The 21,834-nt window shown below is 46.1% G+C and overlaps 2 protein-coding genes across 3 annotated transcripts in view; one reads left to right on the top strand and one right to left on the bottom strand.

Annotated features, from left to right (window-relative positions):
* Positions 1-617: 617 nt before the first annotated feature.
* NUPR1 (nuclear protein 1, transcriptional regulator) lies at positions 618-2,088 on the bottom strand. Its single transcript, XM_070363221.1, has 3 exons — positions 1,818-2,088; positions 1,246-1,396; positions 618-914 (listed from the first exon to the last, which is right to left on the bottom strand). The coding sequence occupies exons 1-2, from the start codon at positions 1,926-1,928 to the stop codon at positions 1,259-1,261; spliced, it is 249 nt and encodes an 82-aa protein (XP_070219322.1). The 5' UTR covers positions 1,929-2,088; the 3' UTR covers positions 618-914; positions 1,246-1,258.
* Positions 2,089-11,748: 9,660 nt separating this feature from the next.
* Positions 11,749-21,834, top strand: part of SGF29 (SAGA complex associated factor 29) — a 30,269-nt gene continuing 20,183 nt past the window's right edge. The window contains exon 1 of one of the 2 annotated variants that reach the window (XM_070362749.1): positions 11,749-11,955. The gene's annotated coding sequence lies outside the window, so the exon portion shown is untranslated. The remainder of the gene's footprint in view (positions 11,956-21,834) is intronic. The other variant, XM_005894485.2, reaches the window with a different exon arrangement.

Genomic DNA, 21,834 nt, shown 5'->3' with positions numbered 1-21,834 from the left:
CTCCCAGCATGCCTCTTACTTACTCCACATTTTTTCTGGAAGTCTGGCTCTAAGACTGATAACACTGGATAAGAATTTTCCTGCTCACCTCACTTTCCAGAACACTGTCCTGGCGGCCCCCTTGGCAAAGGGACCTACCTCACACTTGAGGACAATAAGAATCCTTGAGCCCTGAGTAACTTGGGGCAAGTTCCTAAATGTTTTAAATCCCACTTTTCGCCATTTTGCAGATGGCACCAATAAATAACACTCACTTCAAGATGTGGTTTGATACAAAGATGACATAAACAGCAAGTTTGTTGTTCTAAAAATGGAGAGGAGCTGAGGAGGGGGCTTGTTTCATGGGCAGCATCTCAAAGAAACAGAGGAAATTCTCATACACCTCATGAGAAACCACAGAAACAAATTCACCCAAACACATATATACCAAAAGAAAAAAAAATGCTCACCTCTACGCCCATACAAAATTAGAAACACCCCTCCCAGACACGTAGCCCAAAACACTCACCAAAATGCTCTCATTGGTTCATGCAAATGCAGACACTTGCAGGCAGAAGTGTGCACCCAAAAAGCCACACAAAGAGAGAGAGAACAAAAACACACAACACAGACAGTCGGCAGCTGCTACACTTTGTTTATTGTCACCGTCACCCTGGGGAGCTCCGGTTTTTTCTTTCTTTTTGCAGGGAGGTACCTTCTTGACTCTGCCTCTGTCTATGCTCTGCCCCTTGCTTCTCATCTTGTCCTTTCTCTGGGGCCGGGGGTGCTTCCTCCGTGGTGCCCCCAGAGTCTCAGTCAGGTGGGGTTAAGTCCTGGGGTTGGGGTGGGGCAAGCAGGCCTGGATCCCGCCCCCAGGGGCTGGCTCTTCCTCAGTCCTATTTCCATTGCTGTGGGTGTCCGTCCTCTGGCCTCATCTGGGGGAAGGAAAGCAGCAGGTGAAAAATCCAGAAGCCTGGGTTCTAGTTCTGCCTCTCCTGTTCACTTGTTCCATGACTCCAGAGAAAGACCCTACCCTCTTTGGGCCTCAGTTTTCCTGTCTGTAAATCAAATGTTGCTCCACTTGCAAAGGGTCCATTTCTCCCTTTTTTGCTCTGGTCGCTAGGCAACTCAAACATATGTCTCATTTTATTCTATGCTGAGACAACAATTCTTAGCTCCCTCCTCCCCGCCCAACCTTGTACATTCAGGTCTGTCCCGACCAGGCAGAGGGACCTGTACAGGTGCTGGGGGCCCCTGACTCCTTACCTCCAGTCCTGTCTCAGGGCCGTGCCCCTCGCTTTTTCCGCTCCGTGTTCTGAAGCTTGGTCACCAGCTTCCTCTCATGCCCACCAGGGCTGTGGCGGTTGGTGTTGATGGCGGCTTCTCTCTTGCTGCGACCTTTCCGGCCTCCCACTCCTGGGAAATGAGGCGAGAGTCCGTGGTGAGGTGGGCAGAGGTGTGAGGCTCAGGGGGTACGGAGGGCAGGGGTGGAAAAAGCTTGGGTTAAAGTCGGGAGGCCGGGGATCGTCACCATATAGATTTAGGGCAGTCTTTGTCCCTGCTTCCGCATCTGTGGATTGAGGGACTTCCCCCCTCCTCGTGATCTCCAAAATTCTAGAAGTGTGTGAGGTCCCAAGGCTGAGTAGGACAGCACTCACTGCAAGAGGGGTTGCGGGGAAGGGGGTAACTCCAGGGGTCAAAGAAACAGGCTGGAGAAGGGTGATGAGTGGGCAGGAGCCCAAGGAGGGATACTAGTTTGGGGAGGTGGGCTTCAGTCCGCTTGTGAGGGTGGGCATTGTAAATGAAAGGATCCGGAAGGTGGCGGGGCCAGGCCTTACCGGGTAAGAATGAGCCAGGCTGTAGAGGTCGTACTCGTCTAAGACGGCATCTTCATCCTCTGGGCCTGGGGGCTGCCTGGACGGGCTGGCTGCTCTTGGGAAGGTGGCCATAATGTCTGTCTGTCTGTCTCTCCCTCTCCCGTCTTCTAAAGCTTTGTTTGTGTTTGGTTTGCTGACACCTCCCAGTTCACTGGCCTCAATTTATAAAGCCAAGTCTCCTCCTCAGCCCACAGTCTGGCTCCAGCCCCTCAGGCCCGGTCTGATGCAATCTGGCCTTTTCCCAGAACCCAGACCAGTAAGCATCAGTCACGAGAGAGAAAGCGGGGTGGGGGTGGGGGCTGGGGGGGTGGCGGGGGGAGAAGAGCTGGTCCCGTGAGTCCCAGCCCCCTTCGCCGCCTCCTCTCTCACCGGGGCTCGCCCAGCTGGGTAGTTTTCCACGGAGGAGATCCCCGCCCCTCAGAGGGGAGGAGGTAAGAGACAGGGTTTGGGCATAAACAGTGCTTGTGGTCAAGGCCCGAAGGGAACTGAGGGCCTCACCTGGCTGACTGCTTCCTTATCCATCTCCTGCCCTCTGCCCTCTGCCACGTGCCCCTCCTGGGCTGGGGGTCATGGCCACACAGCTGAGCCCCACCCCACCCACTTCTGGCTAAGATTCAGGACCCTGGTGGCAGAACATGGAGTAAAGAATGATCCAGGAGAGGGTACAACCCACCATGTGTCATGTCAGTGATCCTCACACTGATCACACCCAACCCTCCTTTTTTTTTTAATATACAAAATATCCTGGAAACCCCCCTTAACATCCTGAACTGGGGGTCCCTAGGTAATCTCCCTCTCCTGAGAGGGAGACTAGCAGAATGGTTAAACCGATTCTGGAGCCAGATGCCTTGGATTTAAACCCTTGATCCACTACTTCCTGTATGACCCTGGACAAGTCAATTTATCTCTCTGAGCCTCCGTTTTCTCCTCTGTAAACTGAGGGTGATAGTAACTGTATCTGCCTCATAGACTTGGCATTTGTGCCAAGTCGCTTCAGCTGTGTCTCACTCTTTGCAACCCCATGGACTGCAGCCCACCAGGCTCCTCTGTCCAGGGGATTCTCCAGGCAAGAATACTGGAGTGAGTTGCCATGCCCTCCTCCAGGGGATCTTCCCGACTCAGGGATTGAACCCATGCCTCCTGCATTGGGAGGAGGGTTCTTTAGGACTCCACCTAGAGTTGGGGAGAAGATCAAATGAGATAATCGATGGCAAAGTACTTGCTACAGTGTAAACTGCATTGTATGAATTGATCACATAGTTTCCAAATAATTGGATCGAATGCCCTCCTTGAAATGTAAGAGAGACATAAAAGGAAATCAGTTTAAAATAAAATTATACACGGGGCTTTCCTGGTGGCTCAGTGGTAAAGAGTCCACCTGCCAATGCAGGAGACACAGGTTCCATCCCTGATTCGGGAAGATTCCACATGCCAGGGAGCAACTAAGCCCGATCGCTGTAACCACCGAGCCTGTGCTCCAGAGCCCGTGCTCTGCAACAAGAGAAGCCACCACCATGAGAAGCCCATGCACCGCAACTAGAGAGTAGCCTGCACAGCAACAAAGACTCAGCATGGCCAAAGATTTAAAAAAGAATAAAACCTTTACTAAAAAGAAAATAAAATAATATATATTTCAAACCATGGATATACTGAGGTAGAGACCATGGTGAAGTAAACAGATGTTTGTGCTAATTTAATATGAATTAAAGGAAGGGGATCGGATAAGAAACGGGAAATCGGAAATTTCCACTCTTGCCTGAAGGATCTGACCCTGTGGGTCCGTTGACCCAGAGGGGCCACACCCTGAGTTGCTTTAGCTGAGGCTCAAGCACTACAGACAGTGAAGGAAGCAGACTGCAACATTCCTTTCTTTCTTTTTTTTTTTTTAGCTCAGTGGTCTCAGTCCAGGACAGGTGTTAGGTGTTAATTCCCTGCTCACTTTCCCACTTTGCTGTGAGCCGACTGAAACATTGTTCCATTTCAATATTACCAAAACTTCCGTCTTCACCACCCCCCCCCCAGCCTTATAATAACCCAGTATCATTCTCTGTTGAACAAGAAGGGACACTCTTGCTTGCATTTCTCCCTGGCCTGAGCCAGAATTAGATTTAGCTTCTGGTTTCCCGGGGATCATAATAACAGACCAGATGATAAGAGAAAGAGGAATTTAACCGTAACTTACACAAACAGGGGAGAAGGAAATGGCAACCCTCTCTAGTATTCTTGCCTGGAGAATCCCTGGACGGAGGAGCCTGGAGGAGTCCATGGGGTCGCAGAGAGTTGGATGCAACTAACTGACTAAACAAACAGCAAACACACCAAGGCAAATTAAGGTGGATAAATTAGGAAATACGGAGTTCTTGCAAAATAGTGGGCTTTATCATGAAGCATTGTAGCAAAATAATTCCCTCCAGCATGACACAAGGGGGCTTCCCTGGTAGCTCAGTGATAAAGAATCCACCTGCCAGTGCAGGAGACAAGGGTTTGATCTCTGATCTGGGAAGACCCCTGGAGAAGGGGATGGCTACCCACTCCAGTATTCTTGCCTGGAGAACCCTATGGACAGAGGATCCTGGAAGGTTACAGTTCATGGGGTCACAAAGAATCAACACAACTTAGCAACTGAACAACAAGAAGCATAACACAAGGCTCTAGGCTCGGGTCATTAAAATAAGCTTTATTTTTATTTTTTTAAAGACTCATTTATTAGGTTATTTCATGAGATCAGAAGTGTGTGTGTGTCTGTGTTTTAGTTGCTCAGTCGTGTCTGACTCTTTTTGAAACCCTATGGACTGTAGCCCGCCAGGCTCGTCAGTCCATGGGATTCCCCAGGCAAGAATACTGGAGTGGGTTGCCATTTCCTTCTCCAAAGTTTTATTTTTAATACCTTCATGCATGTCTGGCAGGATAGTCAGAGGTCGTGCGGAATGTGGGACAATTCTGGGCAGGATGAACTGTTTGGCTCCAATCTGAGGTCATCGTGACTACCAACATGCTCACAAATTCCCGAGCTGCCTCTAGGGGGCGATCTTTCACTCATTCACTTCTGCTGCCAGTCCCCGGCTAGCGGCTCAGAAATCTTGAACCCCCTCTGAGCTTCAGAAGGCTCATCTGTCAAGGGAGAAGCCAACAGGGCCTGATGTGCCAGAGGGCTTCCTCCAGACCCGCGCGTGGTGCACTGCTATTTCCCCCAGTCTTCAAAGAAGGAAGGGCTTCCCTGGTGGCTCAGTGGGTAAAGAGTCTGCCTGCAGTGTGGGAAAGCCATGTTTGATCTCCATCTTGGGAAGATCCCCTGGAGAAGGAAATGGCAACCCACTGCAGTATTCTTGCCTGGAGAATTCCACGGACAGAGGAGCCTGGTGGCCTACAGTCCACGGGGTCACAAAGAGTCGGGCACCACTGAGTGACTAACACTCAAAGAAGGGAAACCGAGACTCAGAGAGCGACTTGCTCAAGGTCACACGACTGATGAGTGGTGAAGGGTTCCTCTCACCGTTTGTCTGACCCTAGTTCCAGGCCTCATTCTAAGTCAGCACAGCTGACCAAACACTGGCAAAGATTTGACAGCCGTGTGTATGGAGGCAGCTGTCAGGGTTTCCTCCTTCTTCCCTTCCTCCCAAACAGTGCCTACCTTGGACCAGGCCAGCTACCCAAGATGAGAGGAATGACACATTGCGCCCTCTGGAAGTTTGGCGCCCTCTGGTGGAGGTGCATCTTTAGCAAATCAGTGCACACTTCCTATCCATAATACCACACAACCTCTCAGTACACTACCTTTTCATTTTACTTTCTCCATGGCATTCAATTATTACTAATCAAAACTATCTTTGTTTACTTCTCCATGATTTGTCCCCACTAGTTTTGTTGCTGTTGTTCAGTCGCTCAGCTGTGTCTGACTTTTTGCAATCCCATGGACTGCAGAATGCCAGGCTTCACTGTCCTTCACCATCTCCCGGAGTTTGCGCAAATTCATGTCCATTGAGTCAGTGACACCATCCAACCATCTCATCCTTTGTTGCCCCCTTCTCCTCTTGCCCTCAGTCTTTCCCAGTATCAGAGTCTTTTCCAATGAGTTGGCTCTTTGCATCAGGTGGCCAAAGTATTGGAGCTTCAGCTTCAACCCCACAAGTTTAGTTAGCAGTTAAAGGAGTAGGCTCTGCAGCGAGACTTCCTGGGTTCAAAGCATGGTTCTATTAATACCAATTGTATCTTTAGACAAACTACTTAACCTCTCTATTCTTCAGTTTCCTCATTTGTAAGATGAGATTGATAATAGTACAATACCTACCTGGGAGGATTGTTGGGAGGATTAAAGGACCAATTTTCATAAAAATTTAGTATAATACCTAGGTGGCTCAGATGGTAAAGAACATACAGTTCAGTTCAGTTCAGTCACTCAATCATGTCCAGCTCTTTTCGACCCCTTGGACTGTAGGACACCAGGCTTCCCCGTCCATCACCAACTCCTGGAGCTTGCTCAAACTCATGTCTATCAAGTTGGTGATGCCATCCAACCATCTCATTCTCTGTTGTCCCATTCTCTTCTTGCTTTCAATCTTTCCCAGCATCAGGGTCTTTTCCAGTGAGTCAGTTCTTCGCATCTGGTGGCCAAGTATTGGAGTTTCAACTTCAGCATCAGTCCTCCCAATGAATATTCAGGACTGATTTCCTTTAGGATTGACGGGGTGGATCTCCTTGCAGTCCAAGGGACTCTCAAGAGTCTTCTCTAACTGCAATTCAAAAGCATCAATTCTTCGGCGCTCAGCTTTCTTTATGGTCCAACTCTCACATCCGCACACTACCGGAAAAACCATAACTTTGACTAGACAGACATTTGCCGGTAAAGTAATGTCTCTGCTTTTTAATATGCTGTCTAGGTTGGTCATAGCTTTTCTTCCAAGGTACAGAACACAGTAAGTGTTCAATAAATATATATTTTGGCTTCGAACATGCAGGACCTTAGCTCCCCAATCAGGGTTTGAACCCAAGCCCCCTGCATTGGAAGTGCAGAGTCCCAACCACTGGACTGCCAGAGAAGTGCCAATGGATGCAGTATTGGTAAGACTGTTAAATACACATACACCCTGAGAAATCTCCTACAGAAATACCCCCAGCCTCGTTTGTGGTTATGAAAAACTGGAAACAACTTAAGCGTTCATCAGTAGGTGATTGATCAACATCCTTCTGTGAAATATTCTGTAGCCATTAAAAAGAATAAGCTAGATTGCTAGCCTTGATGAGAAAGCTGTCCATAAATCATTATTAAATGAAAATATTAGGTTAACAGAACATTATGTATACTATAATTCAAATTTTTGCATTACATCTATTGAAATAATATAGATAATGAGTTATTCATTTCAGCATAATACAGGTGTGACATTTCTCTTGGTAAGTAAAGAAGATACACGACCAGATAAAACAACAGTAGAAAACTCTAGAATAAGAACTTCTATTACTGGAAGTCTCCCTAGAGATCAGCAAACCCAACCCCATTTAGCAAACGAGGAAGTATGGACCAGAGTGACTAAGATTCTCTGCTCTACAGATGTTAGGGCATTAACCATATGCCAGGGACTTCCCTGGTGATCTAGTGGCTAAGACTTCCAGTGCATGGGGCCTGGGGTTTGATCCCTGGTCAGGGAACTAGATATAGATACCACATGCTACAACTAAGAGTCCCTATGCTGCAACTAAAGATCTTGAATATGGCAATGAAGATTGAAGATCCTGAGTGCCACATTTAAGTCTCAGCACAGCCAAATAAATAAATATTAAAAACACAAACTGTATGCAAGTTACTTGTTGGGTGCTGGGATATAAAAGTAAGTGGCAATGGTACCCACATTCAGTGGGTTTGTAGACTAGCTACTGTTACCAGACAGTGTGATAAGTAATGAGAGAAAAACAAATTCAAACTGCAAGGTGGACCTCATCCAGACTGGTAATTCCCATAGAAGGTCATGTGTTAGCTGACTTGGAAAGGATAAGCAGAAGTCAGACCAGGAGGCTGTGAAACAGGGTCCCAGGAAGGGGAAAGGGGAGAAAGTGTAGTGCATCTAGTTAACCAAAGGAGTTGGAGTACAAGGAAATTCTACTCCTGGATTTGGGAAACAATAGTCTCCTGTCTTCCAGTTCAGGGCTGTTTTTTTAATACTGCCTGGCTCTCTAAGTCTGTTGACAAGTACAAGATGATTCAGCATGTCTACAATTTTCTGACATAAAGAAAAGAAAACATACATGACTCACACTTACCCAGGTGTAGACAATTAAGGTTTTCTAGGAACTTCCCTGGTGTTCCAGTTGTTATCTGCCTGACAATGCAGGGGACATGGGTTCAATGCCTGGTTTGGGCAGATCCCACATACTAAGGGGCACAACTAGGCCTGTGTGAAGCCTGTGTACCACAACTAAAGAAAGGCCACACGTAGCAAGGAAGACCCTGTGCAGCCAAAATAAATAATTAAAAAAATAAAAAAGATTTTCCAAACCCTGTTGCTTAAAGTGTCTTTTTAAACTGGATCAGTTCAGTTCAGTTCAGTCGCTCAGTCGTGTCTGACTCTTTGCGACCCCATGAATCGCAGCACGCCAGTCCTCCCTGTCCATCACCAACTCCCGGAGTTCACTCAGACTCACGTCCATCGAGTCAGTGATGCCATCCAGCCATCTCATCCTCTGTCGTCCCCTTCTCTTTCTGCCCCCAACCCATCCCAGCATCAGAGTCTTTTCCAATGAGACAACTCTCAGCTACATGTAAACAAATGAAATCAGAACACTCCCTAATACCATACATAAAAATGAATTCAAAATAGATTAAAGAGAAAGTGGAAGACAGGATACCATAAAACTCTTAGAAGAAAAGATAGGACACTCTATGATGTAAATGGCAGTGAGATCTTTTTTGATCCACCTTCTAGAGTAATGAAAATTAAAACAAATGGGACCTAATTAAACTTAAAAGCTTAAGCACAGCAAAGAAAACTATAAACAAAATGTAAAGACAGCCCTCAAAATGGGAGAAAATATTTGCAACCTAATGCCCCTCTGACCAGAGAAGACTCTTAAGAGTCTCTTGGACTGCAAGGAGATCCAACCAGTCCATCCTAAAGGAAATCATTCCTGAATATTCATTGGAAGGACTGACGCTGAAGCTGAAGCTCCAATACTTTGGCCACCTGATGAGAAGAAATGACTCACTGGAAAAGACCCTGATGCTGGGAAAGATTGAGGGCAGGAGGAGAAGGGAACGACAGAGGATGAGGTGGTTGGATGACATCACTAACTCCATGGACATGAGTTTGAGCAAGCTCCGGGAGTTGGTGATGGACAGGGAAGCCTGGCGTGCTGCAGTCTGTGGGGTCGCAAAGAGTTGGACACACTGAGGAACTGAACTGAACTGCCCCTCCCACCACTGGGTGCCAGCCCAAGGCTAGATACCCAAGGGAGACCCTCCCCTCCGTCCCTACCTCCCACTCTCTCTACCCAGGGGAAGCCTGGGTCCAAGGGACTGCTGCCCAAGCAGGTCTATAGTCCTATTTCTATAATAAAAACTATTTTACTTATTGAAAAAAAGGGGAGTGAGCAATGGGGTTGTGTACCAAACTCTCTGTAAAGGTTATATCCTCAGCTGGGATTCTGGAGAACTTTTACTTCCTCCATTACAGATGCTAGATCCTGTCAACATTTGACTTTTTCACAGTGTATGAGGAGACTGGTGGGCAACAGTCCATAGGGTCGCAAAGTTACCTGTTTTAGAAGGAGGGGAGAAAAGGAAAATGTTAAGGGTCAGTTTAATTCATCCCTTTCCTTTACTCAATTGCACGCATACTATGCCACCTTCTGGTCAAGATATGGCTTTTTGTCTGTGTCAAGGAAAATCACCATTAAAAGTGAATACAATGGTTACAGTATCTCCCACCTGCAGGCCAAGGAGGTCAAGGTGAAGAGAAAACTTTTTGTTTTGCTCAAATGGGTGAGGAGTGGGTGTGAACAGGGTCAAGCTGAGTGACTGTAGGTTTTTTTACATAGAAGGTGCCTGAAGCCCTCATGTAAAAAGCCAGTCCTCAAGCAGGAGAAAGCAAAGAGGAGAGACAGATGAGAGCATGGCTTTCAGCAGTGTAACTCTATCAAGGGAGGAATTCAATTCAGTTCAGTTCAGTCGGTCAGTCATGTCTGACTCTTTGGGACCCCATGAATCACAGCACGCCAGGCCTCCCTGTCCATCACCAACTCCTGGAGTTCAATCAGACTCACATCCATTGAGTCAGTGATGCCATCCAGCCATCTCATCCTCTGTCGTCCCCTTCTCCTTCTGCCCCCAATCCCTCCCAGCATCAGAGTCTTTTCCAATGAGTCAACTCTTCGCATGAGGTGGCCAAAGTACTGGAGTTTCAGCTTTAGCATCATTCCTTCCAAAGAAATCCCAGGGCTGATCTCCTTCAGAATGGACTGGTTGGATCTCCTTGCAGTTCAAAGGACTCTCAAGAGTCTTCTCCAACACCACAGTTCAAAAGCATCAATTCTTCGGCGCTCAGCCTTCTTCACAGTCCAACTCTCACATCCATACATGACCACAGGAAAAACCATAGCCTTGACTAGACAGACCTTTGTTGGCAAAGTAATGTCTCTGCTTTTCAATATGCTATCTAGGTTGGTCATAACTTTTCTTCCAAGGAGTAAGTGTCTTTTAATTTCATGGCTGCAGTCACCATCTGCAGTGATTTTGGAGCCCAAAAAAATAAAGTCTGACACTGTTCCCACTGTTTCCCCATCTATTTCCCATGAAGTGTTGGGACCAGATGCCATGATCTTCGTTTTCTGAATGTTGAGTTTTAAGCCAACTTTTTCACTCTCCTCTTTCACTTTCATCAAGAGGCTTTTTAGTTCCTCTTCATTTTCTGCCATAAGGGTGGTCTCATCTGCATATCTGAGGTTATTGATATTTCTCCCGGCAATCTTGATTCCAGCTTGTGCTTCTTCCAGCCCAGCATTTCTCATGATGTACTCTGCATATAAGTTAAATAAGCAGGGTGACAATATACAGCCTTGACATACTCCTTTTCCTATTTGGAACCACGGATTAGTAAAAAGAAAGTACTCTGTGTAACTCTCTCCATGTGCCCTCAAGCGACCTTCAGTGAAGACTGCTGTGACTTTTCAAGGCTCTTTGGGAAAGCATTTCAGATGTGTTAGATGAAGATGGATAGACAAGGAAGCCCCAGATTTCTTTGCCACACTGTAGCTTTCTCAGAAGGGCTTCCCAGGTAGTTCAATGGTAAACAATCTGCCTGCCAATCCAAGTACTCGCGGGTTCAATCGCTGGGTGGGCAAGATCCCCTGGAGGAGGGCATGGCAACCCACTCCAGTATTCTTGCTTGGTGTATTCCATGGACAGAGGAGCCTGGCAGGCTACAGTCCCTAGGGTCGCAAAGAGTCAGACACGACTAAAGCAACTTAGCACATACATGTAAGAAATTAAAAGATACTAGGATGTAAACCATCATAGTTAAATATTTGCTCCCAGAACTGTAGTACAGTCCTGGAAAGATCCCCTAAAAGCATGATTTCTGGGTCTACAGGCATGCTTGCTTCTATTTATTTTTTAAAATTAAAAAATAAACTTTATTTTTCTAGCAGTTTTACGTTTCCAGAAAAATTGAGGCAGAAAGTCCAGAGAATTCTCATACGCCCACTGGTCTCCCTTCAATCAATCATCTTCTCGCTTAAAAAAAAAGTATTATTGTTTTATAGAGGCTTTGGGGAGTGGGAGAGAATACAGAAAACACACAAAGACCCTGGTTTGATAAAATAAGGTTCGGCCGAAAAGCCGGGAGCAGTGTCAAAGTGAAAACTACATTTCCCAAAGGGCAGCGCGGCACGTCACAGAGGATGACGGCGCATGCGTGGAGGGGTCCTCCGCGCTGCGACTAAGCTCATAAAAGGGAAAAAGACTGTGTGGGGCTCATCCTGCCGCGAATCTCGAACGTAAAGGGCGTTGTCATCTGCAGACTCTGAAGAGCATTCGAGGGGTGGCGCGCCTGCTCCCGCCGTCGCAGTTTCCAGCGCGACGTGCTTGTTCCACCCGAGGCTCTGTCGGTAGGTATGGGTCGCGGTCTGGGACACCCCCCTTCCGCCGCACACCCCCGCCAGGAGGATGGCGGGAGCGGAGGACTGGTGGTCCCCATGCCCCGGCCTCGCTGAGGCGGCTCTTGAGGGGCGGCGCGCATGCGCCTTGGCGGAGAAAGGCGGGGCGCCGGGAAGGAGAGCTAGTGTAGACCGTCTGTACCGTCTGCGCGTGCGCCCGCCCGCCTTGCGCGGGTGGGAAGCCGCCGCACGTGGAGCTTGGCACTGTGGCCCGGGGAGGTGGGGTACCCAGGCCAGGTGCTAGAAAACAAGGGCAGAGGATGGGCCCCGAACCATGGTAACATTTGTTATTTGCTCACGATATGCCTATCTTAACCGAACAACCTCATTCTTCATTCATATTTCTCTTGGCGCCTCGTTTCTCTGCCCTTGTTTGCTGCCAAAATTTCGGTCTGTACTCACTAGCACTTTTTCTCCTCCAAACCCACTCCAGTCGGGCCTGGACCCCCACCCTTCCACTGAAATAGCGCCTTGTCAAAGCCACCAGTCATGTCTAGTTTTCAGACCTGTAGCAGTATGTGATGCAGTTGATCTCTTTTTGCTTCGGAATGTGCTGAAGTGTGACAAAACTTGGAAGAGTATAGATTTTATAGTTTGCAGGCTTGCAGTGGCAGCTCGACTACTTGTATTTCCTGAGTTACCTAGCATAACTTCACCCAACTGAACTGAAGTTTCCCCAGCTGTAAAGAAGGTGGGCTTGTAGCATTGATGTAGGCATAAATGAGAGTCACCTGTGTAAGCTTCAGTACCAAAGCCTGGTAGGTATTGGGTAGCGGGTGGAGAAGGCAATGGCAACCCACTCCAGTACTCTTGCCTGGCAAATCCCATGGATGGAGGAGCCTGGTAGGCTGCAGTCCATGGGGTCGCTAAGAGTCGGACACGACTGAGCGACTTCACTTTCACTTTTCACTTTCATGCATTGGAGAAGGAAATGGCAACCAACTCCAGTGTTCTTGCCTGGAGAATCCCAGGGACGGGGGAGCTAGGTGGGCTGCCATCTCTGGGGTCACACAGAGTCAGACACAACTGAAGCGACTTAGCAGCAGTAGCAGCAGCAGCAGGGTGGGATAGGTGGAAATCATCAGGTCTTCTTAATTTAAAAAAAGGAAGCTAATTGAGGGACTTCCCCGGTGGTCCAGTGGTTAAGAATCTGCCTTGCAATGCAGGGGACTCAGTGTCTGATCCCTGGTCAGGGAACTATGAGCCAATGTGGAGTGGGGCAGTTAGGCCCAAGCACCACAACTACTGAGCCCACAGCCACAACCAGAGAGTCCATGGGTCCCACGTGATGCAGCGAGGATGCTGCATGCTGCAGCTAAGACCTGATGCAGCTAAATGAATGAATGAATAAATATTTTCTAACAAAACAAACTAATGTAGATTCTTACTGATGTGGCTAAATTGACGGTATGGGATCTGAATGTAGTCTTGGATGCCTTGCTTCCCTTTGACTCATGACAAAGCTTTTATTGTCCTAAGTCCTATGTGATTATTTTTAGAGTGGTTTAAGTATAGACTGTTTTCATTTGTATGAGAGGGTCAGACAGCAGTTTTAGGCTGTTTGTTTAGCAGTTACTATGTGCTTTTCCTTGCAGCCTTGGTCCCTATGAATTACCTCTTTTTAGTCAAACTTCTCAGTTGCAGGTAACAAAAAGGTAGCCCAAACTAGCCTAAGCAGAAAAGGAGTATCTATTGACTCTAACTAGCCTAAGCAGAAAAGAAGTATCTGTTGACTCTAACTAAAGAGTCCCAGGTGTACCAGCTTCAGGTATGGCTGTATCCAGAAGCCTTGGTTATGTCACCAGTATTTTCTGTGTCTTTTCAGCTCTGCTTTCCTCCATGTTGATTTCTCCCTCAGGTAGACAAAAATCTCCATCAGTTCCAGGCTTCTATGCTACTTTCTTAGCCAACAGAAAGAGGTCTTTTTTTTTTTTTTTTTTTGTAGATCGCTTCAGCAAGAGATTTAAAATTGATGTTAGCCAGATTTGGGTCACATATCTCTTCCAGAACCAGTTGTGCTGGACAGGAAGACTGTAATACTTCTGTGGACCCAAGTGGTGTACCCAGCCTTGGAGCCAAGATAAAGGATGGTTTCCCAAAGGGAAATTAGAGTACTATTACAAGACTTAACTGTTTACTTAGGGAAAAGGAACAGGTTTCTTTAAAAAGATTCACATGTGACTGCTCTTAGCAGTTTTATTCATAATGGCCCAGAATGGACATAGACGCTATTCAGAGAAAACAGGTTAAATAAACTGGTTTGTTCATACAATTGATGCAACTCAGCTATAGAAAGGAACAAACTCCTAATACACACAGCAACACAGATGAATCTCAAAACACATTAAGTAAAAGAAACCAGACACTCAAGTATACAGATGGCATGGTTATATTTTTGTGAAGTTCTGGAAAAGGCACAACTGGTCTGTAGTAGAACACAGCAGAACAGTGGTTCCCCTTGTGGGTAGAAGTAGAAAGTCAGTGGAAAGAAGAGGGTTCTAGGACCCAAAAGGTTTAGGGTTACTGGGCCTTGCCTCAAAATTCATAAGAATTCTGAAACCTTATGGGGATTACGTAACCGCTCCTTGGTTTGAGACTAATGCTGAAATCAACTGGGACCCTTGAACTTGGATAACAGGCAGTTTGGGCTGAACATTCCGTTTCCTCCCAGCTGGGAGCTCCTTGGCTTTTTGATTTAGCTATGGTTCCAAGTCTGCGTTCCCACTTCTTTTGCAACAGCAAGCTTAGTGTTTTCAGAGTGGAGAGCTACAGGAACCTTTGCTGAGAGTGTATTTTCTGGGGAAATTCAAGTTCACAGCTGACTGGATCTGGAGATAGCAGTGTGTGCTTGCTCAGGCACAGAGTTGTGTCTGACTCTTTGCGACCCTATGGACTGTTGCCCACCAGGCGCCTCTGGCCATGGCATTCTCCAGGCATTTGCCTGGAGCGGGTTACCATTTCTTCCTCCAGGGGATCTTCCTGACCCAGGGATCAAACCACATCTCGTGTGTCTTCTGCATTGGCAGGTGGATTCGTTACCACTGAGCCACCTGGGAAGCCCAGAGATAGCAGTAGTTTGTTGTAAAATGAGGTACTTCTCCCAGGCAGGGTGCTACCTAATGGGCAGAGCTCAAGCAGGGGAGGGCCCCTTAAATGATGGCGGCCGTGATCACTCCCGCATGCTTGGGATGTGTCAGCATTTTCTGTTGCTTGTGCCTTTGACTGCTTTGCTCAACTTAATTATACAGTTCCTTATCTTTTCCTGGTACTGCCTTATCTACATTTCAGAATTACTTCACATCAAATAGAAAGGAAGTGAGATGAGAGCATTTAAAAAGTCACAAGTCTGTTTTTTTGTGTGTGAGTGCGTCCTGACAGTTGGTGTAGGGGCTTCTTCTGCCTTAAGACTGGCCTCTCATCAAATTTGGGGCCCTCCTTTCCCGCCACTGCCTTCTGGTTGCAGGATGAGGCCGTCCCTAGCTTGGTATTTGACCTACTCCTCCAGACCAGGTGGATCAACTTTTTCACTTAAGTTTGCTGACAGTTTCACCCGCAGTTTCGTGTGTCTGTTTCTGCATCTACTCATTGCAAAAGGTTCTATGAGACAGCACTTTTTTTTTTCTTAAACATGCGTGGGATCTTTGTGGAGAAATACCCAAGAAACAACAGTGTTTGCTTCAAGGAGTGGGCGATTTCCTGACACTGCTTATCAGTGGGATTATTGATGAAAGGGGCTTGTTGAAGACAGTAGAGATGATGATTATTGCCTGTGGAGCTTTCTAGGCTGTGTGGAGAAGAAAAGATCTACCTACATCTTCTGGCTGAAAAGCTGTTATAGATCTAGGTGAAAGTGTTAGTCACTCAGTCATGCCCACCTCTTTGCAACCCTGTGGAATGTAGCCCTCCAGGCTCCTTTGTCCCTGGAATTCTCCAGGCAAGGATACTGGAGTATCCTTGCCATGCTCTCCTCCAGGGGATCCTCTCAACCCAGGGACTGAACCCAGGTCTCCTGCATTGCAGGCAGATTCTTTATCTTCTGAGCCACTAGGGAAGCCCATAGGTCTAGATAGGTTCCAGGAAAAGTCAAATAAGAGTTAAGTTAGGCTTCTTTAGGGTTAGTCAGACAAAACCAGTCTTCAGCTGGTTGTTGAGGAAAATGTACCCTGACAAAGAAGGAAAGGGTAGGTCTTCCCTGGTGGCTCAGTGGTAAGAATCCGCCTGCCAATACAGGAGACACAGGAAACATGGGTTCGATCTTTGATCCAGGAAGATCCCACATGCTTCAGAGCAACTAAGCCCATTTGCCAGAACTACTGAGCCTGTGCTCTAGACCCCAGGAACTGCAATTACTGAAGCCCATGCGCCCTAGATCCCGTGCTCCACAACGAGAGAGTATCCCCTGCTTGCCACAGCTAGAGAAGAGGCCGCACAGCAGGGAAGACCCAGCACAGTCAAAAACAAATAAGTAAAATGAAAAAGAGGGAAAGAATGTGCCTTTCAGGCTCTTTGGAGGGCAGGGTGGGATGGGACAGGGCATCTGTGTTTGATAGTCTATAGATAAGACACATTGGATGGAATGTCAGCAGATGATGACACTAGATAGGCCTCAGGGCTGGATCCCATCCTTCACCCTCCTGTCCCTTCATATGCAAGCCTGTTCTCTTATCCTGGGACTTGTTCTCGGTGTGCTCCTGCTCCTCAGCCAACATGCTTCTATTTCCTCCACCTGTAATCCCTCTGTCTACTTGCCTCCCCCCAAGCCTCTACCCCCGTCTCTGGGTCACAGCCCTGCTAGCCAGGAATTGCTGTCTTCATTGCTTCCACACTCTCCTGCCTGGCCCCTCCCGTTGACAGTGTTTCCCGCCTCCCAAGGTCATCAGTAACACCCTGGAGACCGTCCTTTTCTGTGGCATGTGGTATTATCCGTCACCCTCTCATGTAAACTTTCCTGCTTTGAGGGAGATTAAGATTTAGAGATATCATTGCACAGACAGGGCCGGGGGAGGAGGTTACGTAGGAGTGAGGGGACAGCAGCCCGGCTTGAGTCCTGAGGAGCGCCAGCATTTATGATTCTATTGTTTTATGTATTTTGCTGTGCTGGGTCTTCGTTGCTGTGCGGACTTCTCTCTAGTTGCAGTGAGCAGAGGCTGCTCTGTAGTTGAGGTGTGCGGGCTTCTGTCTTTGCAGAGCCCAGCCTCTAGGACATGCGGGCTTCACGCGGCACATGGCTCAGCAGTTGTGACTCACAGACTTAGTTGCGCAGTTGTGGCTCCATGGCCTGTGGAACCTTCCCAGATCAGGGATTGAACCTATGTCTCCTGTGTTGGCAGGCAGATTCTTTACCCCTGAGCTACCAGGGAAGCCCAGCTCCAGCATTTAGAGAATGTTCAGGAGGGAGATCAGCCCAGTAGACTGAGGAGGAGCTGAGATGAGGTGTAGGCACCCCACACAGCAGGGAGGCCCTGAAGCCAGAGGTGGAGGAGGGAAGGGACACCTGTGCCTGCATGCTGACACATCAGGTCGGATAAAGCAGGAAAGGATCCAATGCTTTGGCCTGTAGGAAGTGATTCACTTTTCTTGAGAACATTTTCGCTGGGCTGGTGAGGATGAAGCTAGCTGAAAGTGGGTTGAAAAGTGAAATAGGGGTGAAGAAGTAGAGGGGCACATGCTTAGACAACTTTAATTTTGAAGTGGAACCAGGGATGGGTGGGTCTGTGAGGTGAGCATGCGGTTAAGAAGCTTTTATTTTTAAGATGGGTCCCTGCCCCAAAGTGTGCTTGTTTGCTTGTAAAGCATAGGAAAAACATGTCAAGTGGTGCAAGAGGAGATGGGGTTCAGAGCACAGATGAAGGAGATTTTAGTCTTCAGTAAGTGAAAGGACAGTCTTCTGTCTTGAGGGGAAGGCGGAATGGAGCTCTGCTGCACGAGGTCATGGTTTTGATGGTGGGATCGTTTGCAGAGACCTCATGGTCTCTGGCTTGTCATCTGAGCAAAGTAGGAACCTTGGACATCAGTAAAGGAGACCCAAAGTCAGGTATGAGGGCAGGAGCAGAGGTACTGAGGAGAGAAGAGGTTTGAAGTGTCCAAATTATCAGAAAAGGTAACTGATTTTTCTAGTAGCAGAATGGGAATACTTGCTGTCAATGTTTGTATAAAGTAAAACCCACCTGTCCATTTGGGGGGCTTCCCCCTGTTTTGATATGCACAGGGTAGGCATGTAGAAGGCAGGTGGTTCCAACCAGGATTCTGCTTTATGTGGCAGGAGAGAGCAACATTTTTCCATGCTGATCTGGTCTTTCCCAGGATCTTCCCACGGGACTCATCCTTGGTCCACACCCTCACCTTGGTTGTGGTTCAGTGGGGGCTCTTTGCTCCTTCCTCTTTGCTCAGCAGATGACCTTTATGCTATTCATCCTCAAATTTATTCACTTTGAATCTCTTAAACTCTAGATTCCTGATTTCATGTGGTTCTAATTAGTGCAACTAGACTTTTTTTTTCTTAAGGGACATGTTATTTGTATTGAAATGCATTATATAAGACCTGCAGTGGTAAAATCCCATGGATGGAGGAGCCTGGTAGGCTATAGTCCACGGGGTCACTAAGAGTCGGACACGACTGAGCGACTTCACTTTCACTTTTCACTTTCATGCATTGGAGAAGGAAATGGCAACCCACTCCAGTGTTCTTGCCTGGAGAATCCCAGGGACGAGGGAGCCTGGTGGGCTTCCGTCTATGGGGTTGCATAGAGTCCGACACGACTGAAGCGACTTAGCAGCAGCAGCAGTGGTAAAAATAGCACTGCACATGTGAGGAAAAAAAGATGTGTCGCAGCTAAGTTGGACTTCATAAAAATTGAGAACATGTGCTTTAAAGGACACAATTCAGTAATCACTTTTATAAAACCAATAAAAACGGGCAAAGGGCAGTTCTCCCAAGAAGATACAAAAATGGCATTTGAACATCGGAAAAGATGTTCAACATCACTAGCCATCAAAGAAATGCAAAGCAAAACCATGGTTAGCATTTCATACCTACTCAGATGGCTGTAATCAAAAAGGTAGATAATATCACGTGTTGATGCAGATACCAGAGATAGCAGAACCCTCCTATGTTGCTGATGGAGATATAGATGGCACATCCACATTGGAAACAGTCCAGCAGTTCTCCAAAGCTTCAACATAGAGTTACCATATGACCCAGCAGTTGCACTCCTTGGTACATGCCCAGAAAATGAAAACATGTCTGCAAGTATTTATAGCAGCCAAAAAGTGAACACAACCCAAAATGTCCATCAGTTGATGAGCTGATATACAAAATGTAGTATATGCAAACATGGAATATTATTGAACAATCAAAGAAAATAAAGTGCAGAATAGGTAAATATCTAGAGACAGAAGGTAAATTAGTGTTTGGTGAGGGCTGGCAGAGATGGAGATGGACATGTATTTAAAATGTGCATTTCAATCCGTTCAGTCGCTCAGTCACGTCCAACTCTTTGTGACCCCATGGACTGCAGCAAACCCGGCTTCCCTGTCTATCACCAGCTCCTGGAGCTTGCTCAGACTCATGTCCTTTGAGTCGATAATGCCATCCAACCTCTCATCCTCTGTCTTCCTCTTCTCCTTCTGCTTTCAGTCTTTCCCAGAATCAGGATCTTTTCAAATGAGTCAGTTCTTCACATCAGGTGGCCAAAGTATTGGAGTTTCAACTTCAACATCAGTCCTTTCAATGAATATTCAGGACTGATTTCCTTTAGGATGGACTGGTTGGATCTCCTTGCTGTCCAAGGGACTCTCAAGAGTCTTCTCCAACACTGCAGTTCAGAAGTTTCAGTTCTTCAGCGCTCAGCTTTCTTTATGGTGCAACTCTCACATCCATACATGGCTACCGGAAAAACTATGGCTTTGACTAGACAGACCTTTGCCTGTAAAGTAATGTCTTTGCTTTTTAATATGCTGTCTAGGTTTGTCATAGCTTTTCTTCCAGGAGCAAGCATCTTTTAATTTCATGGCTGCAGCCACCATCTGCAGTGATTTTGGAGCCCAAGAAATATCAGTATTAATAGTATAGCTGATTAACAATGTTGTAATAGTTTCAAATGAACAACAAAGGGACTCAGCCATACATAAACAAGTATCCAGGGTTTTCTGTGTACAAGGCCATGTTTTCTGCAGGTGGAGATAGTTTTACTTTTTTCTTTCCAGTCTTGGTCCTTTTATTTCATTCTATTGCCCTAACTAGAACCTCCAGAACAGTGTTGACTTGTTGCTGATCTTAGCGGGGAAAGTTTTAAGTCTTTCACCAGTAAGTATGATGTTATCTATGGGTTTTCATAGATGCCCTTGATCAACTTGAGGCAGTTCTCCTGTATTCCTGGTTTTTATATTACTTTTTAAATAAACAAAAGCAGAAATTTTAAGAAGATATGAATATTTACATACAAGGAATTCAGTTTACTTCTAGGAGGGATGGGGGAGATTCAGTGTGAAGCTGATCTTTGTGGATATGGAGATATATTAATTGAACCACCTTTCCCAGAAGGTAGGGGGATCATGTAAAATTTCAACATCCTAAAAAATTTTCCTTTTTTCTTCCCATCTCCTTTTTTTTTTTTTTCCCATCTCCTTTTCTCTTTAAGCATGTGTCCATTTTCACCTAGTTACAAAAGCTTACTTAAAAAAATTTTTTTTATTGAGGTATAGTCGATGTTGTGTTGACTACTGCTGTAAAACAGTGATTCAGTGTTTTATATATGTATATATATACAGACACACACACACATTTTTAAAATCATTTTTTAATTTATTTTTACTTTCTGGCTGTACCATACGACTTGTGGGATTTTGTAGTTCCCCTGACCAGGGATTGAATTAAGGCTCTCATCAGTGAGAGTGCAGAGTCCCAACCACTGGACCACTAGGGAATTCCTGAAAAATTTTTTTTAAATATTCTTTTCCATTATGGTTTAATCATAGGATATTGAATATAGCTCTCTGTGCTATACAGTATGACCTTGTTATTCATCCATCCTATGTATAAAAACTTATATCCACTAACCTCTACTGCCCACTCCATCTCTTCTCCAGTCCTCTTCCCCTTGGCAACTATCAGTCTGTTCTTTGTGTCCATGATTCTGTTTCTGTTTCATAGATAGATTTCATTTGAATCATATTTTAAATTCCATATATAAGTGATATCTATGGTATTTGTCTTTCTCTTTCTGACTGATTTCACTTAGTATGATAGTCTTCAGTTACATCCATGTTGCTGCAAATGGTATTATTTCTTTCTTTTTTATGGCTGAGTAGTATTCCATTGTATATATGCACCACATCTTCTTTATCCATTTATCTGTTGATGGACATTTAGGTTGTATCTTGGCAAAACAGTAGCTTACTTTTAAAATTGCCTATTAAAAAAATAATAAAATAACATTGCCTATTATTGTCTTTTATCCTGATTATCTACTGTTACATTTTATTTTCATCAGAATACATTTATCTTACCTTAAGTCAGAAACTTTTAGTAGTTAATTTCTCTTCCCTCTACAGTAAAAAAAAAAAAAATCACAGTGCTTTATGACTTGGAAAGTGTCTTCATATAAGATCTTATTTGAGTCTTCAATTACAGATTTAAAAACAGGGCAAAGTGAAAGTCACTCAGTCGTGTCTGACTCTTTGCGACCCCATGCACTATACAGTCCATGGAATTCTCCACATCAGAACACTGGAGTGGGTAGCCTTTCTCTTCTCCAGAGGATCTTCCCAATCCAGGGATCAAACCCAGGTCTCCCGCATTGCAGGCGGATTCTTTACCAGTTAAGCCGCAAGGGAA

This window comes from Bos mutus, chromosome 25 (genome assembly GCF_027580195.1).
Source record: "Bos mutus isolate GX-2022 chromosome 25, NWIPB_WYAK_1.1, whole genome shotgun sequence".
NCBI classification, from domain to species: domain Eukaryota; kingdom Metazoa; phylum Chordata; class Mammalia; order Artiodactyla; family Bovidae; genus Bos; species Bos mutus.
This window is presented reverse-complemented; position numbering and strand designations above follow the sequence as displayed.

Bases quoted from the DNA above. Each gene is read 5' to 3' on its own strand.
- NUPR1 (XM_070363221.1), bottom strand. From the start codon at position 1,928: ATGGCCACCTTCCCAAGAGCAGCCAGCCCGTCCAGGCAGCCCCCAGGC. The intron at 1,397-1,817 runs GTAAGGCCTGGC...CCTCATTTCCCA, and splicing joins GCCTGGCTCATTCTTACCCG to GGAGTGGGAGGCCGGAAAGG.